At 48.3% G+C, this 18,601-nt stretch overlaps 2 protein-coding genes across 2 annotated transcripts in view; one reads left to right on the top strand and one right to left on the bottom strand.

Annotated features, from left to right (window-relative positions):
- The window catches only part of Baz1b (bromodomain adjacent to zinc finger domain 1B), a 65,187-nt gene extending 52,382 nt beyond the window's left edge, over positions 1-12,805 (top strand). The window contains exons 14-19 of the mRNA XM_075976987.1: positions 2,484-2,631; positions 4,164-4,311; positions 6,687-6,811; positions 9,101-9,243; positions 10,292-10,395; positions 10,793-12,805. Coding sequence (XP_075833102.1) covers positions 2,484-2,631; positions 4,164-4,311; positions 6,687-6,811; positions 9,101-9,243; positions 10,292-10,395; positions 10,793-11,150 — 1,026 coding nt within the window. The 3' untranslated portion in view covers positions 11,151-12,805. The remainder of the gene's footprint in view (positions 1-2,483; positions 2,632-4,163; positions 4,312-6,686; positions 6,812-9,100; positions 9,244-10,291; positions 10,396-10,792) is intronic.
- Positions 12,806-15,891: 3,086 nt separating this feature from the next.
- Positions 15,892-18,189, bottom strand: Fzd9 (frizzled class receptor 9). The gene has a single exon (XM_075976935.1). The coding sequence runs from the start codon at positions 17,979-17,981 to the stop codon at positions 16,203-16,205; it is 1,779 nt and encodes a 592-aa protein (XP_075833050.1). The 5' UTR covers positions 17,982-18,189; the 3' UTR covers positions 15,892-16,202.
- Positions 18,190-18,601: the final 412 nt, after the last annotated feature.

Genomic DNA, 18,601 nt, shown 5'->3' with positions numbered 1-18,601 from the left:
TGTAAGATTGTTTCTCGGGTAGGTTTTAAGTTTTAAAAAATTACATTTATGTGTGTATGCCTGCTTGTGTTTATATGCGCCAATGGCATGCAGTGCTCTCAGCAGCCAGAAGGCATCAGCTACCCTGGAACTAGAGTTATAGGTAGATGTCAGTTACCTGATGTGAGTGCTGTACTGAACTGGAATCCTTTAGAGCAGGAAGTGCTCTGGGCCCACTTTCTTTTGGTTTTTTTTTTTTTTTGGTTTTTCGAGACAGGGTTTCTCTGTGGTTTTGGAGCCTGTCCTGGAACTAGCTCTTGTAGACCAGGCTGGTCTCGAACTCACAGAGATCCGCCTGCCTCTGCCTCCGGAGTGCTGGGATTAAAGGCGTGCGCCACCACCACCCGGCTGGGCCCACTTTCTAGTCCTTATCTTATGCCTATGTCGTTTGCTTAAGTTGAGAAAGGTAATGTATACTTTAGGAAAATCCTTGGTTTTATTTGGCATTTTCTTCTTCTGCCTCTGTCTCTTTTGAGACTAGGTCTTGTCATATACCCGAGGCTGGCCTCAAACGCTTTAATTCTTCTGTTTCAGCCTCTTGAGTGTTGGGATAACAGATGTATGCCACTATGCCCTGCTTTCTTTGGCTTTGTTTGTTTGTTCTGACAACCCTATTGTCTTTTAATTTTTATTTTCTGTTTTATTTATTTATTTATTTATTTTTTATGAGACATGGTTTCACTCTAGCTCAGGCTGACCTTGGACTCTTAGTGATCTTCTTGCCTTCGCCTCCCAAGAGCTGAAGTTACAGATCTAATCCACTGTGGGAGTCTCTGCAACCACTACAGCCAGCAGAGTAATGAGACAAGAAGGCAGTTCAATTAAACACAACTAAGTAACCAGTGTTGGTTTAGACTTTGGAGTCTGACACTGAGTAGTTTATTTTAGGTGTATGTAAGCACAGCACAATTTGGTCAGAACTTTACAGGTATAATGAACTCGATCACATGTGTTCAGTAAAGCACAGAGTACTCTATAGAGACTGGTGATGATTACATAAAGCTGGGATCTATAGATTGAGAAAAAAACAAACTTAGGATAAGGGTATAGTGATGGATCTGGTGTGGTCTTCAGCCACACCGATATTGCAACATCACCAGGCTAGACTACATTTCTGCTTCCAGCCTTCTGGGAGGGTAACAGGTTATACATCCCTTCCTTAGAAGCAGAACCCTTGTGTGTTTAACATTCCAGGTTCTCTAGTGCTTATCTGTGAGCACAAGGACCATACCTCCTGCAAGATACCAGACCTGGCTTGACTTTTCTTTATTATTTTAGTGGTATAAATTTATAGTATGTAATATGATAACTTAGTATGTGTACACAGTGTGGATAGTAATCAAATCAGAGCAGCTAGCATTCTCTGTCTTAAAAAGCACGGCATTTATTTTTTTTAGATTTTTTAATTTTATGCATATGAGTGGCTTGCCTGCATATATGTATGTATGTGTACCACATGTGTTTTTGGTGTCCACAGAAGTAAGAAGAGGATGTTGGAACACCTGAACTGGAGGTATAGGTTGTTGTGAACCACCATGTAGGTATTGGGAACTAAACTCAGGTCCTCTGCAAGAACACCAAGTACTCTTAACCACCTTGCCATCATTTAAACACTCTAAAAGTTCATTAATAGCTAATAATTGTGCAAAATTTATGAGGTACTATGTAATATTTAAATGTGAACTCACAGCTGGGCTGTAGTGGTATACACATTTAATCCTAGCACTTGGGAGGCAGAGGCAGGTGTATCTCTATGACTTTTGAGGAGAGCCAAGTCTATACACAGAGAAATTCTGTCTTCAGAAAAGTGTGAATTTGCTCATGAATTTGGTTGTCTTTCTGATGCAGGTATCTCATAGATACTTCATGTAACAGTCCTGTGTTGGTGGTGTGTCCTGTCAAAGCAGCAAAGTTTTCCATTTTGAATGGTGTTTTGTGAAAGACTCTTGTACAGCCTTGCATCCCTTCCAAGTCAGGATAACTGTCTTTCTAGTGTTGAACAAAGAGGCTGGTGATGTGGTTTGACATGTAAGGTCCTTCCTGGATACTGTCCACTTCCTAACCAGAGGCTCACTGTAAGCATTTAACTTCTAGCAAAGTAAGGTGCCTGCTGAGCCATCTCAAAGTTTTATAGGCTATACATTGATGCTTATGCTGGTTTTTATTACTATTTCTAGATTATGCAGGATTCTTGAGCGATTTCTCTGGAAGAGACATGTTTCTTCTTGCCTCCACTCCATACTTAATCTCGGTGTGATCTTTGCCAAATTTGTTTTTTATCCTTTGAAGCCTTGAGTTTGGGGCTATAATATAAATGAATGGTTTTAATGAAAATCTAGGAGGACAGGTGTCTTCAGAACTCCATTATGTCTTCACCCATTCCTAGCCCTTTCGTTGCTTTGAGGTCATGGTCATAATTCTAGGCTGTTTTACTTGCTTCTTAGGTTGCCTCTGCACTGGAAAAATGGAAGACAGCAATCCGTGAAGCACAGACCTTTTCCAGAATGCACGTTCTACTTGGGATGCTTGATGCATGTATCAAGTGGGATATGTCTGCAGAAAACGCTAGGTGCAAAGTTTGTCGGAAAAAAGGTATACATTGAGGAGAGTTGCCCATCTGAGTGTTTGGGATCAGGCTTTCCATGCTCAAAATCTTTCCTCTGAAGTAATTTTTGGTGCACTATTTTCCCCCTCTCCTTGTATGCACACATTGTAAGTGTTGTAGGGCAGATTTTCTCTTTGCAGTCTCACTGGTGAGTCAGCATGTGTTCACATCTGCAGTGTATGACTAGAGCAGCTGCTGTGTCAGTCTTGAGAGTTTCTACAGGAGCAAATTAATTGATCTAAAATCTATAGTCCTTTAGACATCTTAAGAGCATTAGTCACCTGCGAGGTGAGGTAGGTGCCTCCAGCAGGGGGCAGTCTTTGCTTTGCACATTGCCTGCTTTAGCCCTGAATGCAGAGCATTTGAAAATGTTTTATGCTGAGGTTGTCCACATGATTTACTTTTTCTTGGCTAATGCTACCTTATAAACTAACTTAGGGCTCAGTTTCCAAAGAGTGAAACACTCCATAGACTCAGTTGTTGTACAGCTGACATAGGATAAAAGTTGGGAAAGGGAGTTAACCATATAAAGTTCATACAGTATACTTTCAGATGTGAAGAAACCAGATCACTCAAACGTGTGGGATAGTTTTGGGATCCAAGAAGAACAGCAGTCTCCTACCATTGCTTGATTTTTGCTGCCTTTTAGTTAAAATAACACACAAAATTTAACAATTGTTTGTTTTATTTTATTTATTTATTTACTTTGGGATAAAAATCTCATTATGTAACTCTGGCTAGCTTGGAACTCAAAAGGATCAATCTGCTTCTGTCTCCTGAGAGCCCAGCCATCTCTTAGTAAATATTAATTGTCCTGCCCTGGTTCTTGGTAGTTTTTCAAAAAACAAATACCTTAAAGAAAAAAAGAAGAAAAAGCAGGCTGGAAACTTAGGTGAGTTGACCAAATGCTTGCACATAAGCATGAGGCCATCGTCCTTTGGTGCAGTCACATAAATGTTGGTTGCGCATGATGGCCCGCCTGTCCTTGCTCTTGGCTGGTGGAGACAAGAGGTTAGAGGTTTCACAGAACGAGTGTCCAGTCCTGCGTTCACATAAGAAGCCCTGCCTCAGTATATAACGTGGAAAGCTATTAAATGATATGACTAATATCAGCCTCTAGCCTCCACACACGTGCACATAACAAAGAGGCAGCTGAATTAGATGGTTATATAACCGTAATCCCTTCGCTTGGGAGGCAGTCAGGAGAATGTCCACTTCCAGGCCATCGTGGGCTATACAATAAAACCTTATCTTGGAAGAAAGAAAAAGGAGCAGGAGAGATGGCTGACCCCCCACAAATGCTTGCTGCTTTTCTGGGGGACTCAGATTAGGCAGTTGACTGGAAATCCAGTTCCAGGGAACCTAGCCAGTGCTCTCTCCTGGTTTTACAAGCTCTTGAACACATGTGGCAGACATACATGAACATAAATAAAAATAAATCTTTACTAAGAAAAGAGAGAAGCACGGCTGCAGTGTTTGTTGTTCTGCCAACGGTGTTGTGTGGTCTCTGTTTTTGCAGGTGAAGATGACAAGCTGATCCTGTGTGATGAATGTAATAAAGCCTTCCACCTGTTTTGTCTGAGGCCGGCCCTCTATGAAGTACCAGATGGTGAGTGGCAGTGTCCAGCTTGCCAGCCTCCTACCGCTAGGCGAAATTCCCGTGGCAGGTGAGAATTTTTTTTTCTTTCAAAAATAGTGGATGGGCTGGAGAGATGGCTCAGTGGTTAAGAGCATTGCCTGCTCTTCCAAAGGTCCTGAGTTCAATTCCCGGCAACCACATGGTGGCTCACAACCATCTGGAATGAGGTCCGGTGCCCTCTTCTGGCCTGCAGACATACACACAGACAGAATGTTGTATACATAATAAATAAATAAATATTTAAAAAAAATAGAGCCGGGCGGTGGTGGTGCACACATTTAATCCCAGCACTCGGGAGGCAGAGGCAGGCGGATCTCGGTGAGTTTGAGACCAGCCTGGTCTACAAGAGCTATTTCCAGGACAGGCTCCAAAACCACAGAAAAACCCTGTCTCGAAAAACAAAAAAAAAACCAAAACAAAACAAAATAGTGGCGAGCTGGAGAGATAGCTCACTTGGTAGAATGCTCCCTTAGCTTGTACAGGCCCTGGATTGGATCCCTACTACTACTACTACATAAGTCAGGCATGGTGGTACATGCCTATAATCCCAAATACTAGGAAGGTGGAGGCAGGAGAATTAGGAGTTCAAGATCATTCCATACTATATGAGACCATCAGATAAGTTGATAGGTAAAGTAGCTTCAGTTACTCAAACTGAGTGTTTCTAAGGAACTTTAAGCTCAGTTGGATGCAAAACTTGATCAGTTGTGGTACAGCAGTAGGAGCTGCTAGATGTTGTTGTCTCACTTTGGTTTGGGGTGCTGTGTGTGTGATTGAGTGAATGTGCATGTGGTGTTTTTTTTTGTTTGGTTGGGTTTTTTTTTTTGTTTTTTGTTTTTGTTTTTTGTTTTTTTTCGGGACAGGGTTTCTCTGTGGTTTTGGAGCCTGTCCTGGAACTAGCTCTTGTAGACCAGGCAGGTCTCGAACTCACAAGATCCGCCTGCTTTTGCCTCCCAAGTGCTGGGATTAAAGGCGTGCGCCACCGCCCGGCTTGCATGTGGTGTTTTAATTTTTCTTTTTTTATATATGAGTATTTTGCCTGCATGTATCTATATAAATAATATGTGTGTCTGTTATCTGTGAAGGTCAGAAGAGTACATTGGCTCCCCTGACACTGGAGTTGTGATAGTCGCAGCGTACCGTGCGGGTGGTTAATGTTGATGGTTCTGCTTTTTAGGCGCTGCACCCCACCCCCCCACTGCCCCACCCCCACCCCCCACTGCCCCCGCTTTGCTTTGGTTTTTCAAGACAGAGTTTCTCTGTATAGTGCTGGATGTCCTTGAACTTGGATATCTGTCGGCCTCTATCTTCTATTTGCTGGAAATAAAGGCGTTTACTATCAAGACCAGATGTTTCTCTTCTTGGATGAACTGTTTTATAGTTGGTCATTGCTGATTGTCTACAGCCAAATCGTTTCCACACTTAGTTTCCTTTCTTTGGGATCTTTTTGGACATGAACTTCCCTTCCTTTTTTAATTAGCCAAATATTATCAACCAAGTGTCAGCTGTCATTGAATCAGTCTTCTGCTCCTCATTCTCTGTGGTTCCCTGCTGTTTTCTTCCCATGTGTCCATCCTCTCACTTGGGCTTCTAAGGTGGCTTTTAGCCCTGTCCTCCACTTCCATCTATGGCCTTTCACTGGTAGAGATTCAAACCGCATATAGAAGACAGAACTGTTCTAAAATTAAGTTTAACTCCTCATCCTTATTTTTGAGGCTCTTGACACATTAGATTTTTGAGCTTCTGTTTTCCTCTTTGTGTGCTTGTTACAGACTATATTATTATTGCTGTCCCTTGTGCTTCCCAGCATCTAGCATCCTCTCTGTCTAGCACTGTCCACTGGATAACCTGCTTGAGGCTAAGCTGAAATTGCATTGCTTCTTTCAGAAGTCCTTATAAGCAGCCCTGCTTTCTGTCTCAAAACAGTGTGGTCCCCTACAAGTAGAGGTGCTGCTTTGTTCTGGGCTTTTGTCAATACAGCCAGACCAGCAACTTCAAAGGCACCTAACATATACCCATTTGCTGCTATTGCTTTCTACATTGACATTTGAGGTTGTGAAAGGGCAGAGCTGTGTTTGATCCCAACCACACCTTATCAGGTGTGATATTGTGAGTCAGTGGTGTTTTTTTACTGTTTGTGGAGAGAAGTAGAGTTGTATTTTGTTCTTGATCCTCACTTCCTGTTAGTGTGCCCTAAATCCTTTTAGGCTGAGCAGACAGAAGTTTACTGCTGAAGCATATTAGAAACTCCTGGCCTTACTCAGGGGGTCTCTCGTCACTGTCAGCTCCATCTGGTCATGAACGGGCATATTGCAGGCAGGGATCCTGTGGGGTTTCAGGTTCTCTTAATCCACCCAGGTATAAAACAGAACTGTGTCTCTGTTTGGCCTTTCCTTCTCACAGGAATTACACTGAAGAGTCTACCTCTGAGGACAGTGATGGTGATGAGAGTGGTGAAGAGGAAGAAGAGGAAGAGGACGAGGAGGAAGAGGAGGAGGAAGAGGATTATGAAGTGGCTGGCTTGCGGTGTAAGTGTCTGGTGTGGTATAGTTGCTCTTGGTCTTTCAGATTGACCAGAGAAGCCTGACTGTCAAGAGAAATTCAGCATTGCCTGTCTTCCTCTTCTCTTGGGGCTGTGGGTGACTGAGCTGCCGTGTGTCTGTATTGGTTTTCAAGATGTCAGGGAGACGGGTATGCAGATAATGGAGAGGTAGCTCAGCAGCTAAAAGTATACTGCTCTTCCAGATGACCAGTATCCATGTTGGGCAGGTCACAACTGCCTGTAACTTCAATTCTAGGCTGTCTCGGACCCTTACCTGGACTCTGGGCACCTTCACTCATGTGCACATATGTATATACAACATACATATAATTAAAAATAAAATCTTCTAAACTGTCAGGGAGAGGGTGGGTTGGTCTCCAGAACATGAGCCAACAGCAGAGTACTTGCTCTAAGATTAAGTAGAACTTAGGGAGCATGTTTGTGCCGTGGTTGCTGGTCTGGCCCCATCCTGCACTGATAGTTGCCGGGGAGGTCTTTGGCCAGGGGTGCAGGGCTGGTTTCAGAGATCCTTTGCTTCTCTCATCACATATGCTGATAGATGCTCCATGAAGTGTGCAAGACTCGTGTTTTGCTACTTTGGAAAGAGAAGGTTAGTTTTCTTGTGGTTCAGTCATAGGGATGTTGGGAAGGCCCAGTCTGCTCTTTGGGATAGTCATCAGCAAAAGAGACCACATTGGTGATGTTTACAGCATCAGTTCGTCCTCTGTGCTCGTTTCTCATGGCTGTTCTGGCCTCCATGTCCATCCAAGTCCTTCTTCCCTTACAGCCTAGATAACTACTGAATGATCTTTCCCATCTTGGGCTCTTTCTTTCTCTTTTTTTAAAAAGATTTATTTATTATGTATACAGTGTTTTCCCTACATATATGCTGCAGACCAGAAGAGGGCACCAGATCTCATTACAGATGGTTGTGAGCCACCATGTGGTTGCTGGGAATTGAACTCAGGACCTCTGGAAGAGCAGCCAGTGCTCTTAACCACTGAGCCATCTCTCCAGCCCCCATCTTGGGCTCTTTCTTGAGACAGGAACTCACTGTGTAGGCCAGGCTTGACTCAGCATCTGTCTTCTAATTACTCTGATTAAAGACATTTCTAAAGCTGTCCTGGAAAATACCTCCCCATTGTGGAATTACAGACAAGTGCCACCACAGTGGACTGTTGGTTCACTAGGTATGATTTCAGGTATGCCAGGACCATCCATCCTATGTTATGAAGAGACTCCTCATAATGACATAGGGTATGGATGCACATTGTCTGAAGAAAGCTAAATGCAGCAGTTTGTTGAGTATGTTATTTTTATGCTATGATTATGTCCCACCTGTACTCCATGGAGGCAGTTGTTTTTTCTGGGGCTATTGCCTCCCAAAAGAATCTAGAAAATATTTGATAATTTAGAGTCCTTGTCCTCGACCTTTCAGGTCACTAGTGTTGGTTCCCTGGTGGAGTTTCAAGCCCTAGCACCTGAGTGGCAGCTTCTTCCCCTTCCTCATGAACCTTGTCTGGAGCTTGAAGCCTTAAAATAGCCACTGAAGCATGGTCCAGAAATAGAATGGGAAGCATCATTCATTGGTCTCCACATGGCTGCCTTGCTAAACACATTCTCTACCCAAATGTCATCTCCCCCACCCCAGGTATTAGCAAGAGAAGGTCGTGGAAAATGTTTTAGTGGAGGAGATGCCTTAAGCTAATCCTCGCAGAGAATGCTCCCAAGGGCATCCCAAGGAATGTTGGTTCGCCTGCCCCTGAGCACCTGTCATCAACCAGAGACACGAGTAGTCTAAGTCTCTTCAAGTTTATTCTTTATAGGATGCCAGGCAGGACTCTTAGGGAATGGTCTCAACTACCATCTTGGTTTTCAGAAACATTCGAAAGCAAATCTTGACTTGGATTTGCAGAATGCTGTGGCCCCTAGTGTAAGCTTTTTGCTGCAAACACTGGGTAATGGGCGTAGGGTAGTTGGAAATTACAAAGCAATGGCAAATTCCCTTTTACACGCAAGTACATGCATTCTCTGGGGCTAAGTCTAAGTCTGGGCTGCAGGAGAGCCATACTGCCATGTTAGCAAACATGTTTTCCTGCTGAGTTACTTGTCAATTGACTTATGTGAAAACATACTGAATAACTAAGCCAGGTGGAGACAAGCTAGAAGTGCTGGGACCTGGCCTTCTGTTTAATCATTCAGGTCTTGTCTTCCTCCCCTAGCATGCACACCCATGCCACTCTCTGTCCTGCTCTGAGCCCATCTTTCATTTCAGTGAGACCCCGAAAGACCATCCGTGGCAAGCAGAGCGTTATCCCTGCAGCAAGGCCAGGTCGACCACCGGGTAAGAAGTCACGTTCTGCCAAGAGATCACGGCCAAAGGCCCCACCTGGGGATGACACAGAAGTTGAAGAACTGGTAAGAATTACTTAGCCTGCCTCTAATCTTTGTGTTCTGTATGTTCTAGTCCACCATGAGGAATTCACAAGGCAACAGGTGGAAGGGAAACTCCCTTCCTTTCCCCTCCCCCTGGGTTAGGGGTTGAGACAGCAGATGGATAGGCCTCTGGGCAGACTAGGCAGCAGGCTCTCCAGGAGCAGCTATGCCCGGCATCCTGCCTAGCCTTCAGACGGTCTCCTCTAGTTAGCAGCAGCCTGCAGCTCGTTAGGGACTTTAAAATAGTATCCATGTGTCTCTGGTGGGCCCAGAGGGGTGGGCCTCCTTGTGGGAATGCCAGCAATGCCAGAGCCACTAACTGCTAGACTGCAGCCACAGTTGTTAGGACATCACCTCCACCCCTCTGTTATCAGCTGATATCATGGTTGTAGTTTAGTTTTAGAACTAACTCACTTGAGCTTGAAGAATAGAGGAAAGCCCTCGGGAACTGGCTTGTCGTTATAGATCAGTTTGGACTTGAGGACCTAAAGCAAGCCATTAGGGAGAGGAATAATCCTTAAAGTTGCCAGTGCCTTGTGTGAGGTTCCTACTACTGGGAGTCCCAACTGGTTGTGACTGCCTGGAAGGGTGCCACACCCCTTATCTCTTTAGCCTCTCATAGCCTGGAAATGTTGGTGAAGGGAGCTATACCTCCTGCTTTTTTTTCTAAGCATACCCTGCCCACAAAGCTAGCTGCTGGGGTCAGCTGCTGCCTGGCTTTCTGCAATTGCTTGTTTATGCCCATAACCCTGGATCCATCTCTCACAGGTTTAGTGTCCAGTTGCAGTAGCCCTCTCCAGCTACCCTCTATCTGTCCTGAGCACCTGTTGCCTGCCCTCTGCCGCTTTGATCATTATCCCTGACTTGAGAGTACTACCCCTCTTGAATATCACCCAATTTTGAGGCCCAAGAAGTGATGAAACTGTTTCCCTTTTTGTTTTAGCAGATAGGGTTGTTTTGTTTTTCTTCCTCTGTCCTGTCTACTCATCTACTCTTAGAATGAATGGCACTCTGCTTCCTCTGGTACTAGGTACTTCAGAACAAGCGTAGTTCGAGGAGGCAGAATCTGGAGCTACAAAAATGTGAGGAAATCCTCCACAAACTGGTGAAGTACCGCTTTAGCTGGCCCTTCCGGTGAGTGCCCACACTCAGGCTGCTCTAGCCCCTTCCTTTTGAGACATGTCTTGGCAAGGGAATGGGGAGTGACAGCCCTTAGAAGGTGAACACATGCCAGGTGATGGTGGTACACACTTTTATTCCGGCACTGGGGAGGCAGGGACAGGCAGATCTCTGTGAGTTCAAGGCCAGGCTAGATCTACAGAGCGAGTTCCAGGACAGACTCCAAAACTACAGAGAAACCCTGTCGGGGGAGGGGGGGTGGACAGGACGGGGACGGGACAGAGAACAAAAAAGAAAAGACAGTGAACACATCTTGTTCCCTGGGTTGGCTGATCCGTGGCTGCCAGCATCCTGGGGCTGGTTTTGTTTTTAGTGGCCCTTCAGCCTATGCGTGTTTGTCATTTGCCTACAGGGAGCCTGTGACCAGAGACGAGGCTGAGGACTACTATGATGTGATCGATCACCCCATGGACTTCCAGACCATGCAGAACAAATGCTCGTGTGGGAACTACCGATCTGTGCAAGAGTTCCTCACCGACATGAAGCAAGTGTTTACCAATGCTGAGCTCTACAACTGCCGTGGCAGCCACGTGCTAAGCTGTATGGGGAAGACAGAGCAGTGTCTGTTGGCTCTGCTGCATAAACACCTCCCTGGCCACCCCTATGTCCGCAGGAAACGCAGGAAGTTTCCTGATAGGCTCGCTGACGATGAAGGGGACAGTGATTCAGAGTCTGTTGGACAGTCCAGGGGACGAAGACAGAAGAAGTAAAGAGGGCCCTAGCAAGGCAGCCGTAGAGGGGGAATAGGAGGAGAACACCAAAGGGTGTGGGAGAGGCAAGAAAGAAGCTGGGAGGGCTTAAAGGGGAAGTGACTGTAGCATCCAGAAATGCCTGTCATGCCAAGCTTGGGCTTTTTCTGCAACTCCCCATGGGGCCCTTTTCAAGCAAAGCCAAGCTCTTAGGGAGTATGGTACTGGCCCCGTGAACCCTGCCCAGAAAAACTAGCAGCAGAAGTGGACCTCCCCGAGTTCTGAGAGCTGGGAAAAGCCTGGGTATGGCTTCTCCTGTGAGCTCTGCCCTCGTCCTCCTCTTCCCCCTCCTGCCTTTACAACAGTGCCAAGCCCAGGTCTCCAGAGAGGGTACTGTATCCCACAGTAGGAAGGAGCATCATCTGGCCATGCTGGTTGAGGTGTGGATCTTTTTGAATTTATATTTATATACAGTCCTATTTCTTTATGTCCGCACTATCTCTTCCTCCTCCCTCTCAGGTGACAGTATCAGCTAGTGCCATACAGAATTCTGTGTTCACCAGCATCTTGGGACAGTGTGGGCTTTGAGTTGATCATGGCAGAGTAGAGGGACACTTTTTGGAGCTGCTCCTGAGCACCCTCTCCATTGTGCAGCCCTTCCCCACCCTCACCCCTCACCGCCTCATAAAAAACAAAGCAAACTAAGGCACTTCCCGTAGAGACTGGAGTCCTGCTTCTAATCATGCTATGATCTTGGCTTTGATGGGTCTGGACAGAGGGGTGTTGGGGCCCAGCCCACCCACAAACCAGACAAGCCCCTAGGGAGCCAAAAAAAGCAGGAAGAAGTTAAAATGTTTTAATTTTTTAAATTGACTTTTGTAGTTACTAAAGTTGCTTGTTTCTGCAGTGATATTGTATAAAGAACATCTTGTAAAATACTTGTCATCTTGCTTTGGCACATGTACAGTACAGTTTCTATGATATGTGTTCGCTTTACTCCCCTCCTCAGAGAGGGCAGCGGGATCTGGGGTTGAGCCCTCTCTCTGCCCTGGTGGCGCTCTCCTTTCCTGTGGGTACCCACTCCTCCAGGACCCACCCTGCAGACCTAGTCCTTCCGAGTGGACTGTAGCCGGTGTCAGCAGCAGGAGAAGGTGGGGAGGGCCAGCTCTGCCCTTCGTTGCCAGTCTAGCCTCGTGTTGTATTTAGGCAAAAGTTTGTAGTCTGCTTTCCCTTTTATGACAGATTTTGATAAAAGTACAAGACAGGGTTTAACTTTTCTTTTCTATCTATTTTGAATTTGGAAAATGTGAGCCACTCAGCTCTCCTTATTTAAAGGAAGATAAGGAAGCCCACCAGGCCAAGAGGTTCACCACTTGGGCTGAGGGAAGGCCTGGCTGTGACTTCTGTGTATAACCCAGTCCAGTGGCTGAGGAAGGTTTCCCTCCCCTCTTCTGTGGGCTAGGTTGGGGTAAGCACTAACACTGTTGCCGTGATCCCTGGCACCTCAACCTCCCTGCTTCTAACTGGTGTTTTAGCAGAAAGCTGGTATTTCCACTGCAGTGACATCTGCATGGTGGCTTTTTAAATTGTTTTAAAGGAGGAAGGGCTGCGGCTAAAGGTAGACTTGTAATAAATTGGATTTCAAATAAACATTATGTACTTGTGTTTATAAAGAAGAGACAGCTTGGGTGATTCCTTTCTGTCTTCGGGCAGTGGTGGGCAGTGCAGCCCTGAAAGCCAGGTTATTTTAGAGCATGAACAGTGTGCTGAATTTGCATGCACTTGGCCCCTGCAGTTCTGTCCTGCAACTCCTTGTTTTTGTGCTTCGTATTTTAAAGTCAGTGGATGTGAGTAGTTCCTTGCTGGGCAGTAGCCTGCCTATGAAATTGAAAGGTTTTGCTGGGCCTCTCACCCCACGGAGGCAGTCAGAACGCATCAGTCCTGCTTACAGGTTCTGGTACTGTTACTTCCACCAGCCTGGCCTGCACTGAGCACAAAGGAGAAAATGGCCCCCTCAGATACCGCCGCCTGCTTACCAGTTCCAGCTCACCCACTCTGGGAAAGAACTGTATTTAATGTCCACATCTGCAAAGTCTTGTTCCTCGGGTGGGTATTCCAGGCACATGTGTATGTAGAGCCATGCCATCCTCCAGCAATGGCCCTGGCCCTGTTAGTGGGACCTAAGTGGCTACTAAAAGCCATGCCTGTAGAGAGGCTGAGCAGAGATCAGAAGTTCAAGCTGGCCCAGGAAATTTAGACCTTGTTTCAGAAAGTGACAGTGGCATAGCACTTGCCTGGAGCATACACCTCACTCACACCCACTCCCATGAGAGGCTGCGGCCTGCTCCAAACACAGCCTTAACCATAGAACAGGGAAAGCTCCAGGCAGTGCTCTGCCTCTAGAGCGTGGGCCTCCCAGCATACTCCCCTCCCGAGTTCTGACCAATTCAGCATGTCCTTCACTGCCCATCCCTGCTTCCCATCTTCCCTCCTGGTTTCTCTGGAAGCCAGTCTTGTTTCTTGCACAGATAGCCAAGTCCTAACCTCTCCCTTACCCACAGACGAGCAAGGGTAGAGGGGTGCACTGGTTGCCATTAAATGCTTCCCTCAGTGCAACCCCTGCCTTTCCCCTTTCAGGTATCCGACTGCCAAAATCCTACAGGTCCATGAACAAGTCCTGAGAAGCCACTCCCTTCCCACTCCCAATAGAGGCTATAAAAGCTCTTAGGCAAGAACCTTTGCAGGAGATACAAGGCAAGGCCACTGGCTTTGTGGTCAAAGACATGGAGAGAAGAGACATTCTATATACAATAAACAGTATAAAGAATTTCCTAGGAAAGCCTGAAGGTGTGACTCCTGTCTAGCATGCTTCAAGCCCTGGGTTTGCCCCCAGCAAAGCTAAGCTAAAGTGTGTGCAACAAGTTCCTATCATGGTCCAGTTGCACACGCATGCTATTCTCGGGTAACTGCATGTAACTGAGGTGTTTTATATTCCCTATTCCCACTTCAGCTAACAAGATAAAGACATGAAGTACGATATGATATTTAATAAACAATTTCTAAAACCTTCCTTAGCCAGGTAAAGTAATGTGCCCTTAGTCCCAGCACACATGGGCAGAGGCAGGCAAATCTCTGAATTTGAGGCCAGCCTAAACTACAAATTCCAGGACAGCCAGAGCTATGTAAAGAGACCCTGTCTCAAACACACACAACTTTTTGAGGGGCTGCCTATGTGTAGAAGACATCAAGATCTTTGCCTAGGGATGGGGGAAGATGGTACAGTGGGCATGTGCTGTGGGAGCATAAGAACCTGAGGTCAAACTGAGCACTCACAGCAAAAGCAGGGTGTAGTTCATTGAGATGATAAAGACTTAAGCCAGATGGAGCTGATCTGGACCTCCAGGATGACCATACATACCTCAGGGTACAGGGATGGGGCAGGTCTAGCAGACAGGTATCCATGGTGCTTTCCTGACCTGCCGACTGGCCCAGCACAGCTGTGCACATCCTCACAGCTGCTGTCAGCACCCCAAATCTTCCTACGTGTTCTGGAGCTAGAGACAGAGTTCTCACTGACTCAATAGCTCCCTACCTCCAAGACTACTACCAAGATGGCTTGCATATTCAAGCCCCATCTTCCCCTATCCAAAAACAGGAAGATATAGCTTAGGGCTCCAAATACCAAAGATTGATTTTTGTTGTTGTTGCTGTTATTGAAGGATTTTGTTGTTGATGATATTGTTAAGGCGTTTTTTTTTTCTTTGAGACAAGGCTTCTTACTTGCCAAACAATAATACTTTGAAAACTATTTTTACATCTACTCATGGAGGGGGGGGGGCTCAGGTTCATGGTAGCTGGTTCTCTCCTACCAATGGGGTTCAAGTTATTGAACTCAAATTAGGCTTGGTGGCAAGCAATATTACCTGCTGAGCCATCTGGCCTGCTCCTTCCCTTTAAATTTTATTTTTTCCTCCAAATAGAATCTTACATAGCTAGGGGGATGCCCTTGAATTCTTGATCTTCCTGCCTTTACCTCCCAAGTATTTGGATTATAAACATGCTTAGCCATGCCTCTTTTAAGGCATGTTGGCGGTGGGACCCAGGGCTTCAGGCATGCTAGGCAAGCACCCTACCATGGAGTTGCTTCCCTGCTCCCAGCAGTCTTCACAGACTCAGTAGAGGATGACTTGGAAGGACTTGCTTTTTAAAGACATCACATTTCTTTGTGTATTAGAAGGGGGTTGTGCCACGGAGAATTTGTGTGAGTTGGTTCCCTTCCACCACGTGAGTCCCAGCAATTGAACTCATGTCCTTAGCCTTGGCGGCAAGCACCTTTACCCACCAGGCTACCTTGACAGCCCTGACCTCCTTTGTTTTCTAAAGCAAAATGTGAAAAAGCAGCTTACCTGTTTCCCCAAACAGGCTGGACCACCCTGCTAGGGCTAGAGGAGCCATGTCACACCCAGGGATTCCTGAGGTATTCATGAAGGAGGTGTCCTTGTTCCACTTCAAAGGCATGGGTCTCAGTCTTGAGACGTGAGAACACCTAACACACACACACACACACACACACACACACACACACACACACACACACACTCTCCTATAATGCACAGATGCCCATGGCTCCCTCTCCTTCACAGGAAGCCAGAAAACGGGTCATGGCATGAGCCTCACAGCCTCTCACCCCCAGCTCTGTTTATGAAGTTTCTCTCCCTTCTGCCTGGTCTTCCCTCTTTCCAGCACAGATAGGACAAGGCGCTGCCACATGAGGGTTTATTCCAGCCACAGCTTCCAGAGAAACGCCACAATAAATTACATCATTAAATAAGCCCCGCACTGGACCCTGTTCTCGTCTGCCCCTTCTTATAGGACCCTCTGGGGCCTCAACTAGGCATGCTCCCTGTGAGAGAACGAGCCTATGAGCCTTACTGGGTCTCCACCCTAGTCCTTAGCCCCCAGTGTCTCCCTCGCCTGACCTTGACAGCTGGGCAGCTGTTACTCAGCTGTCTCCCAAGGGGGGAGGGGAGGGTGAGGAAGGAGCAGCCATAGTCCATAGCCAAGCCCATGTCCCTAGAGGTGTGTGGGGTTCTCCAGAGATGGATCTGTCTTAGTCATGTGCAAGACCACCGTGGGGGCTTTGTAGTGGCAGTGAGTACCACGGCCATAGCCCCCTGGGGCCCGGCAGGCTTTGGCTCGGACTCGGCCAGCTGCCATTTTTCGGTAACACAGGCTCTGCCATGTCTGGAAAGTCTTGGAACTCCATACCCAAACTCCACTGGTGATGCCCACCACCAAGGACATGAAGATTTTGAGCATGAAGACAGCCACAGTGGGCACCGAGCCCCCTGGCAGCGAGCAGTCTCTTCGGCCTCCAGGCACAGTGGCAGCAGTGCATGGTTGCTCGGTGGCCCGAAGGTGCCAGTAATCCATGTTGAGGCGCTCATAAACGTAGCAGACGATGACGCAGGTGGCCGGCACTGTGTACAGGATAGAGAAAACTCCGATCTTGACCATCAACTTCTCCAGCTTCTCCGTGTTGGTGCCACCCGTCTTCATGATTTTGCGTATATGGAAGAGAGCCACAAAACCGGTCAGGAGGAAACTGGTGCCAAGTACCAGGTAGCAAGAGAGGGGTACCAACACAAAGCCGGTGAGGGCTGCCGGGTCCATGCTGGCTACATAACAGAGCCCCGTCAGTTCATCCCCAGCCACCTTGCGCAGCGTCAGGACCACGATGGTCTTGAGAGCTGGCAAGCCCCAAGCTGCCATGTGGAAGTAGCTGCCATGGGCCTCAATGGCCTCATGGCCCCATTTTTTGCCTGCAGCTAGGAACCAGGTGAGAGTCAAAACCACCCACCAAAGTGAGCTGGCCATACCAAAGTAATAGAGCAATAGGAAGACCAGGGTGCATCCTGTGTTTTCCAGACCCTCCTGGATCACATACAGAGCCCCTGCCTCCTGGTCGCAGGCCACACTCTGTGCACCTGCCACCGCTCGGATCAGGAAAGCCAAAGAGTAGACGTTGTAGCACATGGAAAGGAAGATAATGGGACGCTCGGGGTACTGGAATCGATGAGGCTCCAGCAGAAAGGTGAAGACGGTGAAGGCTGTGGAGAAGAAACACAACGCAGACCACACTGCCATCCAGACGAGCGCGAAGTCCTTGTCGCGCCGAGACCAGAACACCTCGACGCCTGGCCCGCAGCGCGGAGCGCACGAGCGACTCTTCTCCACGTACTGGAACTTCTCGGGGTTGTCACAGGTGCCACCACTGCCGGGACCTGGGGCTGAATCTCCCGGTGGCCTCGCGGGCCGAGGTGCCACAGGTAACATGCCCAGGCCCTTGTGGGGTTCTGTGGGGCCTGCGGTGGCGTTCTCCGGTGCCTCCATGCAGAGCGCGTGCGGGTCGTTGCGCGTGGGAAGCCGGGCGCAGTCGAGCGAGTCCGGCCAGCCGAAATTGAATTGCTCCATGATGGGGGCGCAGCGCAGGCGAGCCTGCTCGCACATTGGCCGGCAGGCGGGGATGGGAGTGGAGACCTGGTCGGTGCACATGGGGGCGTAGAGTGAGCAGAGGAAGAAGCGCAGGTGGCTGTGGCAGCCGTACTGCACGAGAGGCGCGAACTCGGCCAGCTGCGCAGCCGCCTCGCCCTGCGACGTGTGGCCCAGTAGGTTGGGCATACGGGTCAAGTTGTAGCCGATGCCCCGGCACATGGGGATCTCCACCGCTTGGCACGGGGCAGGACCACGGCCGCGCTCCGGATCGAAGCGGCCAATCTCCAGCGCCGCGCCGCCCGTCGTCAGCAGCTGCCACAGCAGCAGCGCCCCGCGGAGCAGCGGTGGCACGGCCATCGCCCCGCGGCGCGGCCGCCCCGGCTCAGGCTCACTCGCGCCGCTCCATCCCCCGTCCCGGGATCTGCGCGCCACGTCGCGAGCCGCGCGCCATCTCCCGGCCGCCCACGTGTGTCCCGGAGCGCACGGCGCCTTTGGAGGAACAGACGCTGCCGCCGCCGCTGCCGCAACTCCAGCCAGAGCCGGCGCGGTCTCAGCCACGGGCGCCACAGCTCCGAATCTAGAGGGCGTGGTCAGTGGAAAGACACGCCCTGGGGCGGGGCATTCTCACCGGGCACGCCCCCGCCGGGCTTTAAAGGTGCCGCGCCTGTCTGCCACGCTGGAGGTGGTTGGGCCTTTCCCCTGCTTTGTCCGCAGCGACATAACCATGCGTGCGCCCTTTTCACCCCAGGTGGAAGGGGGTCACCCGAAGGTCTCCAAGCCCCAGGCAAGCCCTAGGCAAGGCCCTTCTCTGCCTCCTCCTCAGGATGTTTTGTTGTTGATCTTGTTATTTCTGAGACAGGGTCTCCTATAACCAGTTGCCTCAAGCTCACCTTGAACTCCTGATCCTCCTGCCTCCTAAGGGCTGCCGCCAGAGAGCCTTCTGTATGCTGGACAAGCACTCTACCAACTAAGCCATT

This window comes from Microtus pennsylvanicus, chromosome 1 (genome assembly GCF_037038515.1).
Source record: "Microtus pennsylvanicus isolate mMicPen1 chromosome 1, mMicPen1.hap1, whole genome shotgun sequence".
Classification (NCBI taxonomy): domain Eukaryota; kingdom Metazoa; phylum Chordata; class Mammalia; order Rodentia; family Cricetidae; genus Microtus; species Microtus pennsylvanicus.
The sequence above is the reverse complement of the archived record's forward strand: the minus strand, read 5'-3'. Positions and strand labels throughout refer to the sequence as shown.